This window comes from Apostichopus japonicus, chromosome 16 (genome assembly GCF_037975245.1).
Source record: "Apostichopus japonicus isolate 1M-3 chromosome 16, ASM3797524v1, whole genome shotgun sequence".
NCBI classification, from domain to species: Eukaryota; Metazoa; Echinodermata; class Holothuroidea; order Aspidochirotida; family Stichopodidae; genus Apostichopus; species Apostichopus japonicus.
In genome coordinates, this window is record NC_092576.1 from 14,667,529 (window position 1) to 14,682,710 (window position 15,182).

Here is a 15,182-nt window from a genome sequence, read left to right on the forward strand (position 1 = left end):
CTTGACCTTTAATCAGTCATATTTACCACGTTTTCCTTGTCATATTAAGAAATTGTATCTCGCGGTTCTTATACTCCACCATACAAAACTTCGTGTGATTTTGAATACTCTAAAAAAAAATGCCTAATAAACTACTGTACAACGTATACAATTAAAACCCTCAATGCTATTCTACGGAAGCTTAAAATGACCATCAACATAAGAAAAACTTTGCCCATAAAGTGAAATTTTGCAGTAAATTGTTAAAATAACAAGATAAAATCTTATCCCTCCCCCCCCCCCCCAAAAAACAGAAAAATGTTGGATTGCTTAGTTGCTTAAACTGAGCAATTGAACAATTTTTGAAAAATGTTTAATTGACAACTTATCATATCTCGTGTATTGGACATTTTGCTGCAAGTTGTTCACTTGTTGACTTCATTCCATCTGAGCAATTGAAAAATTGTCTGCAAAATGTTCAATTGAAAACTTATCTTATCTCGTTAATTGGACATGTTTTTGGCAAAATGTTCAATTGTTCACTTCATCCCAATTGAGCAATTGTAAAATTTTCTGCAAAATGTTTAATTGGCAACTTATCGTATCTCGTCAACTCAACATTTGTCTGCAAAATGTTTAACTGTTCACTTCATTCCCAATGCTCAGTTGGAATGAAGTGAACAATTTAATTTTTTCATGTGAGTGATAAATAGCCCCCCCCCCCAAGAAAATAATATTAAGCGCGCTAGGAAAAAGCGCTGTATTTTGGGGTAGTTCACTATGTCGTCGAATATAATTTGTTGAAAAAGAAAAGTTTTCCCCTTTGTTACATTAACATAGCTTTTTTTAGTTGGTAGTCTATGTAGCCTATCAAGCAGATAACTTATACTCATTGCTTACTCGCTAACCAGAGTGATTAATAAATTTGTGAAGTGAGGGCCAGTGGTACAAATGTACCGAAAAAACAAAAGTGCAGTCGCGAAAGATGGAGTGTCTGACTGACTGACTGACACTGACTGTATCGTTGACGAGTAGGGTGTGGGGGGGGGGGCTGCGGGTTACAAGGCAGCAGTCGGAATTTTCTGGCTCCAAATCCCATCCAGTTGGAATTTCAGCCACTACATCTCTCCCCCCCCCCCCATACCCACTCTCAATCATCAGGCCTTAGCTACGTCCCTGTGTATAATACGTAAACGACGTTCATTACTGTTTAGTTTTTACGGAAATGTCGAAAATAATTTATATCGCTTGAGAAAATAAGCATTATGCCAAAAAATTGGCATATTCACGTGTGGTGTTTGTTAAAATCACGCACCTATATGCAAATATATAATAGCTAAGATTGTCCTGTGTCCGTTATATAATTCCATTAAAGAAATGCATACCTGAGACACGGAAGTATTATCCTGTGAGGGTACCGTAATACATTCATGCTTGAGACACATGCAAGTCTTAAAACCAGAATAGCAAGCCCCAAACATATAAACCTTCCCTACCGGTTTCGAACCTCTGGACATACAATCAGCGTCCATATAGCCTAGTGGTTAGGGTGTCCGCGTACAGAGCGGGAGGCCCGTGGTTCGAGTCCCGGTGGAGGCTGGAAGTTTGTTTCACTGTTCTTGATTTACAAACTCATTACGATTTTCATATATATATATATATATATATATATATATGAAAATCGTAATGAGTTTGTATATATTTATATATACATATATATATATATATATATATATATATATACATATGTATATATATATATATATATATATATGTTTTATATACGCTCTGTCCAATGGACATAGAGCACTCTGCGCCAAGATAGACGCCAACCTACTCTATATATATATATATATAGGCTATATATATATAGGCTATATATATATATAGGCTATATATATATATATATATATATATATATAGTAAATAAACATACATAAGTGCCGTATAAAGGCAAAAATAGAGCGCCTACATTACAATACGTAGTACACACAGCGAAATCCATATGCATGTGCCGGATCAAGGTAATGGTTTTATTCTCCAATAGTTATATATAAGAAACGAATTTTCCTGAAATTTTTTGCAAACTACGTCTCGATCAAGTAACGTTAAATACACAAGTGATGTTTAATATGTTGAATGTCAAAAATGGAATGTAGCTATATCATTACGCTGTTGATATGGAACTGAATAAAATTAAAAATTAAGTACTGCCGCATTTTGAAGAGTGTCAGAATTTCAAACCTTTTAAAATGATAACTCGTGGGTCTCTGAAAAATATAGCAAGAATGTGTTTGTGATTACTGTCAAAAAGGCGTGATATACTGAATAACATGTAAATATCAAATGCTATTGTCACTGTGACACGCTTCACATTGTTTAATTGTTTATTGTAAGATTCCAGCTGCTATATGATCACTGAGTCAAAGCATGGTTAAATAATCGACAAACTGCTATATTCAGTTTCCTCCGACTTTAACATAAGTTCACGAGATCGTAAACAAGTTTTAGAAGCGGCAGTTCACGGCTTCCATACAGATTTTAATTTAGCTGCCTATTGTTGCTGGACCGTAGAATTCGGAAATATCAATGTTGGATGCTAACTACGGAGCTACAGAAGCGTAGAAAGGACATTGTACCATTGTATGATGGAGGTTTTTACCTCCATGATTGTACTAACAAATTTATGGACTAGTAGAACATAATGATAATATAATAATTGCAGCTTCCATGAACTGATATGTGAAAAGAATCGCTTTGCGTTGAAGACTTTTCGAAGACAAGACAAAAAAAAACTATGGCTTGGAGGTTTCACACTGAGTACATAGCATCGCACAATTTTTGTCACTTAAAATCCAATCGAGTTTTCCCTTTGCTGTTTTCGCCAAGTTAGCTTCCGAGAACCCGCGACGTTTAAATAAGCATTTACAATAATAGGGTACTTTAATTAGACCTCCTTTAACGCTATATTGGGGACCCAATGCAACCATGTGGTTCACCCCACCCACTCGCCCCCCCCCCCGTCAGGTTCCCCAATGTGTGGTAAACTTAACTGTTAATGCAAAGAATCGTTCTTAATTTTATTATGAACCTGTTTAATTGCATATGCCTTTGTTATAGAATGTAATCCGTTAATTTTAATTGGAAAGTTAGGTGATCGAGGAACACATTGACATCTCATGGATACAACATTTTCCCCTAAACTGATCCAGAATGGTCGTAGAATTCATCTAATATTACAAATGAGTCATATTTTGGATATTTGTGGATGTCTCCTTCTATCCAACTATATGTACCCCCTCCGAGTTTAGTCCTGAGATAGAAATTAAAATATAATTAGCCGGTTCTTTGGTGATGCCGTTTTTGCGGCTTTAGAAATGGTCGGGTCCAGAATAGCTATTTAGGGCATTAATTTAAAAACGGGGACAGGTGGGTGGGTGGGGGGGGGGGCACAAGCCTCGGAACTGGGATATCGAACAATCGGTACTCAGTGTCAGGCTTCAAAAAACCTCGGCTAAACTTTGTCGGTCATAGCGGCGCAAATCCATATTTGAGATTTAGGTAATTTTTGCTTAAATTTTGTGCGAAACTTTTTCCAACCTCCAACCTCCTACCACATGCCCCCTGCCCCTGCCCCTCCCCTCCCCCTTCCCTTCCCCCGTTTTAAATGCTCCTCTTACGATTCCCATTGTCCATATCCTTTTTCATAGATTAGTCGAGATAGATTTCAACAGTCCGTTTTTTGCTCTGCCGATTTCTCTCAATATGCCGTCAAGTGATATTCGAAGAAGTATATTCAAGGCCTATATCATGCACGTAAAGCGATGAAACGCACAAATACCCACCGCAATATATGTACGAAACAGTAAAGTATACTGCTCACTTACTATAAATACCATTTCCAGATAAGCAAGTGAAATTTCCGGTCACATCACAATGATAAAGTTTACTGTCTGTCACTTTGCAGGTCACTGGTTGGCTACTCCAGTTGGTTAGTAACAATAACGTATTCAGTATAGTTAATTACGTCACAGCCTGGGCTTACTAGAAAGCGGGCAATTTGAAATCAGTAAAAGGCGGTATCACAAGTAGCAACACGTTGGTTTGATTCACACCGCACTTGATCCTCAATCGAGTTCTACATTGCAAAGAGCATTCAAAATGGACGATTCCGGCTTTCGTGGTTTATTGCAGAAGTAACAGAAAGCTCCGTGGAAGCAAGGTTGCCAGTTTATAAAAGTACACTTTCAATTCGATCCGTCGCTGGTTTTTAATGATTTTCCGCAGGAAAATGTCATACGTGTATTGGAAAAAGAAAAAAACATTTAGAAGCAGCGACAGTTGGAACTACCGCGGCAGTATGCACATGTTGTGACAGAAAGCTCGATGCAAACATTTGAAGGAAGAATTAAAGGCACTCCGAGCACTACTGGCTGAGAAGGAACAACTTCTTTCGAAAAAAAAACGAAAACGAAGTTCTCTGTGCTACTGGATTGTTCGGTACGTAACACTAGGCCAAGACTTATTAATGTAATTTTTCAATCACTAAAAGTCACCGTTATATAAACCCTAGACCTGTACAGGCATTCGCTCCTTTAAAAACGATAAATTTAAAGAGTTAAAATATGACAGTGAGAGAAATAATATAATAATCTCCTTTTAGATATCTGTAAAATGTTTCATGCACAATTTGCCAGGGTATACTGTTATTGATACATTCACGTTCTAACCTTGTGATGGTGAACGTCACCCGACCACGTACCCCCTACCTCCCCCAACCCATAAACAAATCTGCTTTGTAAACCGTTGAAACATACAGTGGCGTAGGAAGGTACATTTGAGCAGGGGGTTGAAGACTGATGGCCGGCCCGGGGGAGGGGTCTAAGGGGAGTTTTTGCATTTCCAGGTGGCCTCAGATGCAATTTGGTGCAATAAAGCACACTTCAACACCCACCCCATTTTGTAAACTTAATTTTGTATTTTCACCTGGCCTTAGATGCAATTTGGTGCTCCAAATGAGATTTTTTTTCTCATTTGGAAATGAAAAAGGGGTTTTTCTGACTTGCGAAGCGGGGGGGGGGGGGGCGGAATGATACTTCCGCGCCTCCACATTTTCACTGGGGGGGGGGGGCTGGAGATATTGACAGTTGGAGCTAGTGTATTTTTCGACAAAGTAAACTATATGCCAACTGATCTTTATATATGTCTAATTCATACTTATTCTTGTGTCTTTGTTTACAGAAACTTCAGTGTAGATTGAGCGCAATGAAGAACATAGACTGGTCAGAGGAGAGAAAAGACAGACTGTACAGTGATGTCAACTGAGTATATGTCACCCGAGGAATCTGACATGGAGAGCGAACGAGCTAGGGTACCGTAGTGCAGGAGTTCACTTGGGAGTCGGAAAGACTGAACAAAATGAGGCTGGACTCATTCTTATAAGGACGTTCTCCTTAGCGAAAAGTCCAGAAAAAAGGATACCCACCGTTAGGAAAGGAGACGTATCTTTAAAATGCGTACCGACTGACGCCTCAACTTGGGCTGTTAATTAGGCTGAACAATAACAATGAAGGTATGACCCCCCTCCAAATGGTGAAAATGGTCATTGTTTGATGTGCAGGATTAAGCTTGTGGGAGGCCCGTGGCAAACAGTTTATTGGCGCTCCCATAGAGATACATTGTTACCGGATAACGCCGGATGTATAGCTCACAAAAGACATCTATTTGCCCACGGTGGTTATGATACGTACATTAAAACATCACATAAAAACAGTCATTGATCAACAGCGTAAAGACTGCATATCGAAGTCCATTTCGTTTGACTTCTTTGAACTTTTTGTACCATATACAACGTAGAATAATGTAACGTTATAACAATATTTCTTTGAATTTTTTACCCAACGTTTAAACTCGTGCCCCTGTTGCACGTGGATAATCCTGTCCTGAGCATTTGTTGATTAATGAGGCACCAGGAACAAACAGCAAACGCCGTTGTTTCGGATACAAACAAGTTGCAGTGGACGATTTTGTATAATAAAGAAGAGTTTTCTCTAATTTAACATTTGGTGTAATTACATGATACCTTTAAAACGAAATCCTGCCTGAGATAAATGCAACAAGGAAGAAAGAATATGCCCATAATAATAGATGTCAGATTAATTATTATTTCCTTGTTAGTCTTTTGCTTTAATGGAAGCCTTTTTTTAATGTCCCTTCACAGCTAATAAGGATTAAGTTATCCTTAAAATATTTTCAGGAAACAAAAGCCAAGAAAAAAGCATGATTCTATTAATTTTTAATGAATCATTTAGTAAATCATATTTTAAAATAAGACATAGCAATAGAGCATAGGTCTAATAACTTGTCGTGGAAATGTTGTTGTACTTGTACGTTTGTCTTTCATTATTCATGCATGGTTAATTCCATACTTTCAGGGAAAAAATTTAGAGATCTTGTTTGGGCTATCATTGCATTTTATATCAAAATATATGTTAATTAAAATAAAATTTAAAGCAGCAACAAAATATTAAGCGTGCTACGAAATGAGGCAGGAAGTGGTGTTCTGTGTCAAGTTCGTTCCACATAAAAGAGGCTGGTACCGTTTCCGGGCTTGGGTGGGGGGGGGGGTCGAGGGGCCGATAACCATCATGGAAGAAGTGCCTAGGCGTTTATATCATCTGAGGATAAACACACCGAATTTTAAACATAAATTTGTTTGGTTCAATTTAACTGCTGATATATGTTAAGTTACTTCAAGTGGGTAGCTGGTTTTCAGAGGTTTTGATTTGCAAACTAGTAACTAAAAATAGAAACATTCCATATTTACTTGTTTTTTTCTTTCTTTCACCTGGCATTAAAATCGTTGCATGTGTATATAATTGCCACAATGTAAGTAGAGTAATATTTGGGCATCAAAAAACATTCTCCGGACAATAATGCATGTTTTGAAATTTGAAAAGCAAAATGGCTTCTCGAGGTTTAAACTTTGTATTCAAAAAGCTAAATATTCAACACTATGATGTAAAGCAATATTGAGTTGCATTTAGATGTATTTACACATTAGAAGTGGTATTGCGTTCATTTACATAATTTTTGTATAAGTGTAAAAATAACAAATAAACGTTTACGATGCGATATGAGGTGCAAATATATAAATAAAAAAGTGGAAAATCAAACGAGTGTGATTTTATGTTTATTATTTTTAATTTTCTTTAAATCAAATGTAATATTTGATAGAGGTGGTCCGTGTATTTCTCAGCCTAATCAACCCGATTAAGACTCCCTAAACGTGGCGAATAAGCCCAGCCCCTGTATTGGTCGTAAGTAATGTGTTTACGATGACCACGTTTCTCCGTATATATTGGTGTAATCATGGCGTTTACGATGATCAATGCGAGAAGTTTACTGCTGGATTCAAACGTAAACTCCAGATTAACGGTCATGTTTAAGGTAGCGAATCTGTTGTAATTGTGACCGGAAACGTAAAGATTACCCTTCCCTGAAACCGCACGATTAAGTGAGCTTCACCGTATTTGGATGACACTTGGCGTTTACGGTCACCGCGTACTCGGTAAATAAGTCATCGCGAACGCGGAAAACTCACGCGTTTAAGTTGGGTCGTAAGCTTACCTTAATCACTAGTTTCAGGAGTGGAAACGTAACGGAAACAGGCTGGAACTCGGAATTTACGTCGCAATTACAGACCGAAAACGGCGATTTAAACGCGTGTTTTTTTCCCGTGATACTGTGACAGTTTTAGCAACGTTTCACATTCCATTTTTTCTTTCTTTTCCAGGAGGATTACATGATGTGTCATCAACTTCTCAACTGCTACCTAACAGAAATGCAGGATTATGACGTGATTGTGTAGTCATAAACTACTCAGGAATCTTCAAAACAACGTCCTTATTATTGCAAGCCTAATATTAAAAGCTAAGGTCGAGGAGAAACACTTCAGGGACAATCGTTACTCTTATTTTCACCTCAAAAATCTTCACCAAAGCGTGATAGCCTATATAACATCGGTTTACCATTCTCTATCTATCGTTTTATGAGATTATCGGTATTATTCCTAAACATGCCTGTACAATGTATTAATGATATGTGTATGTTATCATTAATTTTTAGGAAAATTCTCCCAGTTTGCCGGTAATGGTAAGATCTCATGATTTTGAAATTTTCACTGCTAAAAAAATAATTATTGTAATTAAGAAAATTAACTGAAATAGCGCATACTGTCTTACTTTAATCAAAGTTATTTTTCTAATTTCGTACTCAGAATATTAGTTAATAAATTAAGGAAAATCAAAGCAGCCTTTAAAAATGTTATATCGAGATTTTCTCTTCCCTTGTTGTTGTATTTATTTTCAGATGTTTTAATGTTTTATTTTTTTCTTCACACTTACTCAGTTATATAGGTTAGGTAATATAGGGATATTCATATATCTAAAACAGTCGAAGTTTTATTTTATACCCAGATGTTATGAAAGACGTTTTAAATCAACCGTTGTAAGAAAGACAACGTAATTGCTACTTTAACATCTTAAACTTTTATTCATTTTCAAACTGTCATTGACAAAAGAACGAAGATTCTAAGACTGTTATTTTTACATAGATAGTTACTACAGAATATTGGTACGCCTTAAAGAAGTGAATTTGTATCATTTCTTTAATGTTATAAGTAGTATGATAGTTTTATCTTATACAATGATTATATTTCGTAAGATAAGTTTGCTAGTTAAAGTCGATGACTACTTTAAAGTCATCGTAAAATATCGATACCATCTTAATAATTCATTCCAAGATAATACTGGCAATGTGTTAATATAGTAAATCAGTTCATAACGTTGAACAGACAACATTACTGCTTATATATGTAATATAATGCTTATTAAAGATCGATGATGGCATCAACACATTGGATATACTTAGATTATCATTGATGTAGGATTTATCGTATATTTTGCTGTTCAAACAATATGGCAAATTATAAGTCTGGGTATACCTCAAGTGTAACAATTCCGTCACATACACAGAGATATGTGACAAAACGTTAGTTTTTACTCGACAATTTGAAAATGTTCAAAATTTTAATTTTATGTTTAGAACTTCTAGTATCTTCCCGTCAATTGTTATACCACCTAATACATGTATTTTTTTTACTACTTGAGTCAACTTGAGATAACTTTTTGACAAACCACTTCACGGTTATATCTGACATATGACGGTTACTTATTGGACACTGATGTTCACAAGACATGCATTATCTTAGTAGCAGTCATGGTATTAACTATTGATATATGAACCATTGTTCTACACAATTAGTACTGATATCATTTTAAATTTCGATCACTAAATATATCTCTTTCATTTGTTAGACCAGCTTTATGCAATTTTGTTCTCTATGTTATCTTGCAGTATTCGTAGAATAAGTTCACTTTTTTTATATAGACTACCAGCATAAAATAAGCTATATATTGTCTGTATGTTAGTATGAATTCGCAATTAATCGTATATAAAAAAAACAGTCTGCAAACGGTACCAATAATTGTCTTGATCTGCGTCGAAGAGAAACACATTCTGCATGGTTTTACAAGGAAATAACAGATTACCTCAGCAAAAACAAAACGTTATCATAAAATTTGACAAAACCCTCTAATATGTGTTTTTATAACGTTAAATGTGGTGTTACAGAAACGTCGGCATAACGTTTATATGAGATATTAATGTTATATTAATGTTTAACGAAAAAATGTTTTGAAATAATAGCCTGAAAACGTTTTCGTGACATATTTATTACACCACAAATAACGTTATCGAAACAAAAGACGAAACGTTTTAATAACGTTTTAAAAACGTTTTTGTGTTTGCTGGTACGGTATCAATATTTACATACACTTAATAATGTCGTTGACTCATGCATGGGAATTTTCACGTTGCATTTGATAAGTGAAACTAGTTTTCTCTGCTTACTTTACTTTGTGTATTTTCTTTGTTTCAAATCATAATGATGTGTAGTCGCGGAGTAGCCTAAGCTAGTAAACATCACTATATTGACAAATCCAATACAAACTTCGGTGATGGTATGAGAAAATAAACAAGAGATTATGAAACCTTAACTAGATTTCAATTTTTAAGTTCAACGTGTTAATGTGAACGTGAAAGTGATTGCGGTTGTACAGTGATGTCTCATTTATACGTAAATCAGGAGCGGGAAACAACGCATGATCTGTATCAAACAGAAATTTAAACAACAGTAATAAATAACTTTTCTTACTGTATATGTTTTATCTGTTTTGCTTTCCAAACCATGAGGGTCCGTATTAATTTTTTATTTGAACTTTCGCATAGAAGAGGGTAACTCTGTTAGCCGGGGCAAAACTTGCCCGAGGCCCTCCGTTACAAAATGTTTAAAATAAAATAAATAGTTGACAGTATGGCAGTAAACGAGCAGTATATAAACCAGTATAAACTAGTAGGACAAGACTGCCTTTTTCAACGTAATTATATTCATTGGTAGCTTGAATTATTTTGTGGTACTTAATTGCACACAAAACCGTTTGGTTCTAGACTCATATATTTCTTCCATCAAAGTTGTGTACAATATTATGCTCATGTTACGCAGGTTCAAAATTCCCCGGTAAATCACTGTATGCGACGTCATACATCTACTGTAGATGATCATATCCGACACCTTCATTCATTGAAACAGACAACGCGCAAGCGCACGCAACCTGAAGACACGCGAAATAGATATATATGGAAAATCACAACGCTGCTCATCGCCGATTGATGTGTTTCGTAATAACATCTTTCATATTACTTAGTGTCATCGCGCATTGAACCGTGCGGGGACTTGGAGAACACCCAGGTGATTTAGGGTCACAAAAATCGTTATAAAACCATAACGGTTGTGTTCTTTAAACAAAACTTTGTATTTGGGGTAGGTGGAATGTATTCTTTCTCATGGTCTATCTGTTGAGCGTTTTTTTCCTCATTTACAATTGGACGTGCGACAACGCTACAGTGTAATTATGTCTACTTGTGTTTTGTTATAAACATATGTACAATTGGATGATCAGACTGGACGTAAGATAAGATTTAATTATTCCATCCAACAAATTGGTGACGCCGACGTTAAGTGATAGTGGTTTACTCTATTTTATAGTGTAACTTAGCATGGAGGTATAGACGGAGGCATATTCTCGTGAAGTTCAATTAAGGCTAGGCCCTAGAATAAATAAGATGTAGGCTTAACGCTGTATGTTTGTGATGCACGAAAACACAGGTCGCACGACAAGGCACGCCCTATAAGCACGTAATTCCATGCATGACGTCAACATCGAGGTTTCTGATTTGATAATAAGGCTATAGCCTAACGTTAGGTTATATACATTCCGTACCGAACTATAGCGCCACAAGTGATGCAGTATAACTTGCAGAAAAACTTTTTGATTTCAGCCAAATGCTACTTCAATTTTTTTAATCGGTAGTTTGGTAAGGACCTGGTACTGGTATAGTATAGTAGGCTAGGCTAAGGTTGTAGGTGTGACGTCATGCATGGGATTCCGGGCTTACAGGGCGTGTCCGCACGAAAATAGGGGAACGCAGTATACTACTTCGGAATGCACCGTCCAGTCGACACGCCCAGTTATTGCAGGTAGTGTCTGAAGGCGGGCGAGTTATAAAGCTGCTAGCGCCTATATTGAGGATCCAGTATGTTAATTCATTGAGACTCATTTGCCAAAATGATAAATTGCTATTGTCCTTTTTTTGGGCTCTAGATTAAAATTGTGTTTGACAAGGTGAGCTGACTGACTTTTCAGAGAGAGAGAGAGAGAGAAGCGATGTGAATTGTGTCTTCGGAAAGGTAACAAAATCCAAGTATAATAATGATCCAATACTATCAAACTTGTGCAACATGATGTCCTTCTTTCCCAACACTACATCTTGCTAATTCCCCGAATCCTTGTAACATGGTTTCCTTGCCGAACCCTTACACCTGACTTCCCCCTCCCTTCAACCACGACTCTTTCACCCATTAGCCAATCTTCCACCACTGGCATCACAGCAGTGTTAACTTGCAATATATTTCATTAACCTATGGTGTTTCAAATTAAAATGAAAGTGGTTGTATTCGCTTCACGACGTGGTAAACTGTGTCCCACAAGGTCAAATACTTCGTCTACAAGTTTACGAAAGTTGTTTGTTTAATTTTAACCGTCTTAGACAGCAAACAAGCAAGATAGTAACAGAATTTTATATCTTTAGTTGGAAGTCTCCGCGAAGGGCTTATTGTGTCCAAATGTGTATGGCCAAACAGACGGGGTCCGAAATGATTGACTGTGATTGTAAGATCATTTGCCTTTTTCCGTTCTTTTTTTTTCTTCAAATCTCCTCGAATATCGTTCCCATGACTGAACCTTTTAACAACCTTCCAATTGATAGGGGCAGCTTGAGGGTATTTATAAATATTTCAATGCTGCCAATGTTGCAACAGAGTAGTGGTAGTTGTGTTGTGTGCATGTAAATACACTGAAATTCAAATGTAATGATATGCAAGTCTTCTAGAGATTTGACGCCCCAATTGATATATAAATCCTACAGAATCAAGTTCGTAGACAAAGAACATAATTGATTGATGTGTATATAACGCATAAGTCTATCACACCTGCTTCTTCCAGATAAGTCGATGTTTTACTTCTATCTATACCTGCGTCTGAACTTTGGCATATATAAATCATCTTAGTAACATTTATCATCTTAGTTTATGTGACTTCATGAATAAATTAAACTGCTTGAAGAATGCTTGTTCACTTAACAGTTGAATATGTATTGTTTTATTTCTCCTTAGTTAATGAATCAAAAGTATTATATTGATAATTTGGGATTTTCTGCATGATTAGCACATACATGAAGCAATCTTACGGCTTACATAGATCATGTTACCATTGAAACATTCTTATTAGGACTTAACGATAATCTGGTTGGCTTACAAAACATGAGACGTTGTCAGAAGGACAAAATATATGGAAATCAACAGCCTACCTTTGCTACAAAGCAAGAGCTTGTCATTAATTCTAGTTTCAATTCTTGAATAACTCATCCTCTGTGTGTAATTAGTGCAATTGTGGTAAAAGAAAATGCAACTTGTGTTCGAATCGATCTTGGTAAATGTCGAGAGATTAATTTACCGAGAGAGGTCATCATATATTACTATTGAACAAAATGAGTAATAAATCTTAATTAATGATACTGTGAAAGACATATTTGCAGTATTCTTGTGCTGGCATTTTGTTTAAACACTCGTTTTACTTCTGTTGATTTCCGACATTCACAACATATGGATAGCCTATAACATCTTTTTTACAGACGCTTTAGAGGTGTGTTCAGTACATTAATGTACATTACATGCCTTCCAGACCTGCAGATACTGTATGGTAACTAGTTTTAGGTAATATTGAATATGCAGCTTCGCAATTTGACAGTCGCTTTGTCGTTGTAGATTAGTTTAAGGTAAATCCATGTTTGATTTTTTGTGTGTGCAATGTATAGGCCTATCACCACACCCTTCCGTTGCGCACATGCCAATGTGTTGTCTGCACAAACATAGTAATTTAAGTGGGATATTTTCTTCGCGTGGAATTAATTCAATGAAAATTACTGAAAAATAGAATACATAGGTTGATCAAGTTCCTTGTTTTACATTCTTTAAGGCAAAACTTAATTTTTGTTAAATTTGAAGAAACAAATATCAAAATTACGTCCCTCTCGTTTTGGTTCCAGATGGAAAAATTGTTGTGATAGATGCGAAGCAATCCAACGTATCAAACAATTATACCCTTAACACATACAACTTACATTTAAGAAATAAAATAGGGGAATGGCCAGTATTGTGAAACCCGACTGCGCAATCTCGGTGCGAGGGAAGGCATTTCTCTGCAAGTGACGTAATTTCAATAATCAGTTCCACGTGTCATTTGACCAAAGAATTGCCAGTTGGCCGCACGAGACTGTAACTGAAACATCACAAGATTCGTCCGTTCCATGATACACATGATGTAGCCACATAAACAGTTAGATCCTAACGGCTTAAAAGTTTCAAAGACGTTCAAAATACAAACTTGTGAGGCATATTAAAGTAGGTCTGAACGTAAGGTTGTGCTAAGAATTACTTCTAATATTTGAAAAAAACAAATCCCCCTACTGAAATAAAGTTATTCCGCGGACAGACGGTGGCTTGGGATATGCGACTGCTTAGACTAGTGTAAATATCATATCCTAATGTTTTCAACACAGGTTAACAAAAATATGTTGTTACGTTGATGTGATCACCGTGTTGTTCTTCTTTGTTATAGAACGAAAGAAGCTAAAATGTGGGTATGTTTTTTGTCATAGATCAACTGCACCTGTCGCCAATGGTTGTAACTGGGAATCACCAACGAAGTATGAAAGTGTTATGAATATCACAAGACGCATTATGTATATATGAAGTCAGAAAGATATAGTTCTTGCGTATCAGACTTGATACACGAAACGAAGCTTGAACTTTGTTACAAAATGGCGCTTCGAAAAGTTATATATTCAAGACAAAAAGTTGAAATTGACATGAAAATATCAAACAAATTCGAGAATTTCTTGAGAGCGTTTAGGTAAAAGTGCTTTCCTCGAGAATAATATAAAGTAATGTAAATGTGTTTGATTATCCCCAGTTTGTTTTTTTGTTTTTGCGAAATAGTGTAAACAGTGTACACAGTGAACACGTTTCTGATGTTAACTGTTTACAATGAGTTACATTGTTGTTCAATGGACTAGTAAGTGTCAATTCAGTATCATTTCTTCTTCTTCTTCTTCCTTAAATCAGCTTATGAATGCTATAAACAAATCAACACCTGCAACAAATGTTTCCCTTTTCATCACTACAGATATCCTTTTCGCTCTAACCCGGACACGAGCATTGTAGTTATTTGACCATGAAAGGGTATTGCATTTACATCCTAGTCTTGGCGACGTTTACAAATTGCCTAGAACCTTGCCCAAAGGAATGCTATTGTCCTGGATGGCGTATCTTTCAGTGTGATGGAATTCTCATGAACATTACCAAATTTCCTGTGTTAGAACATTTGGATGTGGGTAACCTTATCATTACCAACACCAATATTTCAAGTTTAACGAGTGGAAAGGTCATTCTGCCTTTTTTCCCA

At 36.2% G+C, this 15,182-nt stretch overlaps 1 protein-coding gene across 1 annotated transcript in view; it reads left to right on the forward strand.

The window, feature by feature from the left end:
- LOC139983701 (uncharacterized) overlaps positions 1-10,101 on the forward strand; it is a 125,362-nt gene extending 115,261 nt beyond the window's left edge. Inside the window, exon 23 of the mRNA XM_071997440.1 lies at positions 7,775-10,101. Coding sequence (XP_071853541.1) covers positions 7,775-7,849 — 75 coding nt within the window. The 3' untranslated portion in view covers positions 7,850-10,101. The remainder of the gene's footprint in view (positions 1-7,774) is intronic.
- Positions 10,102-15,182: the final 5,081 nt, after the last annotated feature.